The sequence below is a fragment of the Telmatherina bonti genome (genome assembly GCF_933228915.1).
Source record: "Telmatherina bonti genome assembly, chromosome: 19".
Classification (NCBI taxonomy): domain Eukaryota; kingdom Metazoa; phylum Chordata; class Actinopteri; order Atheriniformes; family Telmatherinidae; genus Telmatherina; species Telmatherina bonti.
Genome location: NC_136617.1, coordinates 33392331 through 33397218, shown reverse-complemented (window position 1 = coordinate 33397218; position 4888 = coordinate 33392331). Strand labels below are relative to the sequence as shown.

The following is a 4888-nucleotide window of genomic DNA, read 5'->3' as shown; positions in this document are numbered from 1 at the left end:
GACACTACTCTGTTACCGTTCTGTTACGACACTGTTACTACTCTCCTTCTACTCTGTTACTACTCTGATACTACTTTGACACTACTTTGTTACTACTCTGATAATACCCTGACACTCCTTTTTTTTTTTTTTTTTAACCATACTGTTACTACTGTGATACTACACTGTTACAACTCTATTACTACTCTGATCCTACTCTGTTACTACTTTGATACTACTCTGATAGTACTCTGTTACTACTCTAATACTACTCTTATACAACTCTGTTACAACTCTCATACTACTTTGTTACTACTCTTAAACTACTCTTTTGCTACTCTGATACTATTCTTTTACCATTCTATCACCACTCTGTTACCATTCTGTTACGACACTGTTACTACTCTCCTTCTACTCTGATACTACTTTGACACTACTTTGTTACTACTCTGATAATACCCTGACACTACTCTATTACCATTCTGTTACTACTCCAATACTACTCTGTTACTACTCTGATAATACCCTGACACTACTTCTTTTTACCATACTGTTACTACTCTGATACTACTCTGTTACAACTCTATTACTACTGTGATCCTACTCTGTTACTACTCTGATACTACTCTGACACTACTTTTATACTACTTTGTTAGTTTGCTGATACTACTCTGTTTTTACTCAGTTACTACTCTGTTACCATTCTGCTATTACTCTGTTTGTACTCTGATACTACTCTGTTACTACTCTGATACTACTCTAATACTACTCTGTTTCTACTCTGATACTACTTTGTTACTAATCTGATACTATTCTGTTACCATTCTGCTTCTACTCTATTACTACTCTGTTACTACTCTGATATTACTCTGATACTACTCTTGTACTACTTTGTTACTACTCTGATACCATTCTGTTACTACTGTACTCTGTACTCTGTCAGTACATGTATACATATTTAACATTGGGCATAATGAGCCTCGGATTGCTTCCCAACTGCTCCATCATTTCTATAAAACTGGACAAACCTCCACAAGGTTTTATCTAATTTTTCTTTGTTGACAAAACATCAATACATTAATCAATAAAACAAATCAAGAATTTGTCACAAAAAATTGGCTACTTTTAATCAAATACAAATACTTATCAGTTCAGTGTACTGAGTCATTATTCTGTAGAGTTCTGACAGTTTGAGAATTTTAATCTGAACTTTAATTTAATCTAATCCACAACGCAGCTAGAGATGAAGATATAAAATAAACTTTCAGGTGAAAAGAAAAACTGCAGATTTTGTTTTTCAATCCTTTCCATTCTCTTTATCTATCTCTGTTAAACCAGTTTTTATTCCCACTGTCCACTTCAATTACTGTGCAGCTTCGCTGGGTGCTTTTAAAAGACAAGTGAGATGGAAGGAGGGAGGGAGGGAGGGCATGTGTGTAGACGAGGGAGAAAGAGAGAGTGAGAGAGGGAGGTGCTGCATCAAGCCGGCGTGCAGCAGAGGCAGGCTGGGCTGAAGCATCCATTGTTCCCTGTTTTATTGCTGCCAGAGCTCATTGTTTACTATTCAGAAGCCAAGACGGAAAAAGAGAGAAAAAGACGAGTACGCCGGGCGACATCGGCCCCGTTTACCCTGGATTATTTCTACTTGGACACATTTTGGATAAAGCAGAAAGCACACTTAAGCTCCCTGCCGTCTGCTCAGGCTTGCCTTTTCCTGTTGACTGAATTGGAAGTACAGTACCTGACTGCGTGGTGGCCATGGGGCTGCCTGGCAGAGCCATGCTAACCATGGGGGTCTTTAAGTGGGCACCATCCCCCTCTCTCTGGAGGTTAGCGCTGCTGTTTTTCTCCTTCTGGGCACTTGATGCACAAACTGCAGTGGAAACTAAAGCCTTCTACATCTGGCAGACAGGTATGACCAGTCCCCTCTCCTCTCCCACTACTTCCCGGTCCTGCGGATGCTGCCTTAACAGATGAACATCTCATCTGTTTCTACTCATGCATCCTTCAAGTGGCATTAATATGTAATTGTTTGTGTACATAACAAGGTGAAGGAAAGTGACTGAGCATGCTCAGTGTTCTTTATCCCTCCCCAGATCTTTCATTAAGTCTTTTACTTTTGATAAAAACTTAAACTCCGTCAAAATCATTTCAGCTGGTGAGAATCTTTCCTTTTCAGGAAAATTGGTGCACTGAAGCCACGTTGTTATAATATTGTGTGGTAACTTACTGCAGTCCCCAAAGGGAATGTCTCTTGACCTCCAAATGGGTGTTGAAGGTGTAGGTTGTGCAGCCTGCTCCCAGGCTTGTTTTCCCTGGAATGAGTGGATGCAGCTGGGACTCCTCAGCTGCCTTCCTCTGCCTTGGACATCCCGTAATTCATCACAGTCTGCCATGTGTGCAGTTGATGACAAATGGCATGTGCACGGTAGCTCAATTCCATCGGCTCTATTTGTACAGGGTCAGTTCACCACAAAGTCATCTCAACTCGGCTCTTTCAACGTGGAAAACAAATGCATTGCAAAGTACGCAGCATCAACCCCCCAGAGCATGTCAGAGGAGATGGCAGAGCCACTCTGGTGTTGACGATACTGGGATTTTATTGGGATTTAAGTCGTCCAGAGGTGGGTGTTGATGCCGAAACTGCAGCTGTACAGTGAAGCCAGGGCAAAATGAGGCTCTGTGCTGTTTTGGGTGGTGCCGGTAGAGGCTCGTTCACCGTGTGAGAGAAGCACATGGTCAGAAAGACACAATGCATATGCATGGTCCGCTGAGCATAGTAAAGGAGAAGGAGAAAGAGGAGGTCGGTGTTTGGAGGGGGGGGGGGGGGGGGTCTTCATTGACCCATCAGGGTGGACGAGTCCTGAGGGTGCAGCTGCAGATCAATGTTCTCTTTCTCTGCTGTTTAAGCTCCCAGTTTCTTCGGATCACTGTACACTGAGATTCTGCAACCCCACCCCCCCCTCCATGTCCGCCCCTCCACCACGAGGATGGGCAGATCAATTGTAATAAATCTGGAACCACAGCTCAGATCAATGTCGGTTTTCTTACATGTAGGCGATAAAGCTGATGTTTGTTTATTGTGTTTGAAGTGTGATGGATATGATTATTACATTCATGATTCATATGATTTATAAAAACATATCATATATGCTCAGGTATTGATTTTAAACTTCATAGTTTGTCTATTGGAAATCCTTTTACGTATCTTTTTTTTAGCCGGATCATGCTGTGATGATGTTTATGTGGATGTTCAATAAAACATCCACATAGATGCTGGTGAAAAAATGGGAAAAACTGGTCCTGGTATTCCTTTCATTTTCTCCTTTTTAAAGGATTCCTGTAAAGAGAAAAGTAGAGGAAGTTCTCCTGCGCGTCCTCCCCTCGGTCAGGTCTGAGCAGGCTCTGAACAGCCCTGCTGCAGAAGGGCTTTCATCTCGTTGTCGGAGGAAAAGCGTCAACACTCTTCAGTGGTGGTTTGGACAGAAAGTGATGCATTATGCAGGCGGACTCAGTAAAAACATTGTTTCTAATGAAGTTTACTGTCAAACACTAAGCATCATCTCCACAAGTTATCTGAACAACAACGGAACACAGTCCAGTTCACTGCAGTCCAGTTAAAACTAACCCAGTATGTCATCCACATCAGTCAAATTACCAGTAACTATGTTCATTCAGACCAGTTCAGAAAATAAAGACCGAGCTGAAAAACCAGTGGATTTAATCTGTAAGCCTGAACTGCTCAAGGAGAACAGAGAGAAAAACTCCATCAGAACCAGAACCGGGAGGGAAAACCTCAATCAGAACCAGAACCGGGAGGGAAAACCTCCATCAGAACCAGAACCGGGAGGGAAAACCTCCATCAGAACCAGAACCGGGAGGGAAAACCTCAATCAGAACCAGAACCGGGAGGGAAAACCTCCATCAGAACCAGAACCGGGAGGGAAAACCTCCATCAGAACCAGAACCGGGAGGGAAAACCTCAATCAGAACCAGAACCGGGAGGGAAAACCTCCATCAGAACCAGAACCGGGAGGGAAAACCTCCATCAGAACCAGAACCGGGAGGGAAAACCTCCATCAGAACCAGAACCGGGAGGGAAAACCTCAATCAGAACCAGAACCGGGAGGGAAAACCTCCATCAGAACCAGAACCGGGAGGGAAAACCTCCATCAGAACCAGAACCAGGAGGGAAAACCTCCATCAGAACCAGAACCAGGAGGGAAAACCTCCATCAGAACCAGAACCGGGACGAAAAACCTCCATCAGAACCAGAACCGGGAAGGAAAACCTCCATCAGGACCAGAAGTAGGAGAGAAAAACTCCATCAGAACCAGAACCGGGAGGGAAAACCTCAATCAGAACCAGAACCGGGACGAAAAACCTCCATCAGGACCAGAACCAAGAGGGAAAACCTCCATCAGAACCAGAACCGGGAGGGAAAACCTCAATCAGAACCAGAACCGGGAGGGAAAACCTCCATCAGAACCAGAACCAGGAGGGAAAACCTCCATCAGAACCAGAACCGGGACGAAAAACCTCCATCAGAACCAGAACCGGGAAGGAAAACCTCCATCAGGACCAGAAGTAGGAGAGAAAAACTCCATCAGAACCAGAACCGGGAGGGAAAACCTCAATCAGAACCAGAACCGGGACGAAAAACCTCCATCAGGACCAGAACCAAGAGGGAAAACCTCCATCAGAACCAGAACCGGGAAGGAAAACCTCCATCAGGACCAGAACCAGGAAGGAAAACCTCCATCAGGACCAGAACCAGGAGGGAAAACCTCCATCAGAACCAGAACCGGGACGAAAAACCTCCATCAGAACCAGAACCGGGAAGGAAAACCTCCATCAGGACCAGAAGTAGGAGAGAAAACCTCCATCAGAACCAGAACCGGGACGAAAA

The 4888-nt window shown here is 44.3% G+C and overlaps 1 protein-coding gene across 1 annotated transcript in view; it reads left to right on the top strand.

Annotated features, from left to right (window-relative positions):
- Window positions 1-1758: 1758 nt before the first annotated feature.
- Window positions 1759-4888, top strand: part of thsd7aa (thrombospondin, type I, domain containing 7Aa) — a gene marked incomplete at both ends in the record, with an annotated part of 109372 nt that continues 106242 nt past the window's right edge. The window contains one exon of the mRNA XM_079259088.1: window positions 1759-1891. Within this exon, the coding sequence (XP_079115214.1) occupies window positions 1759-1891 (133 nt within the window). The remainder of the gene's footprint in view (window positions 1892-4888) is intronic.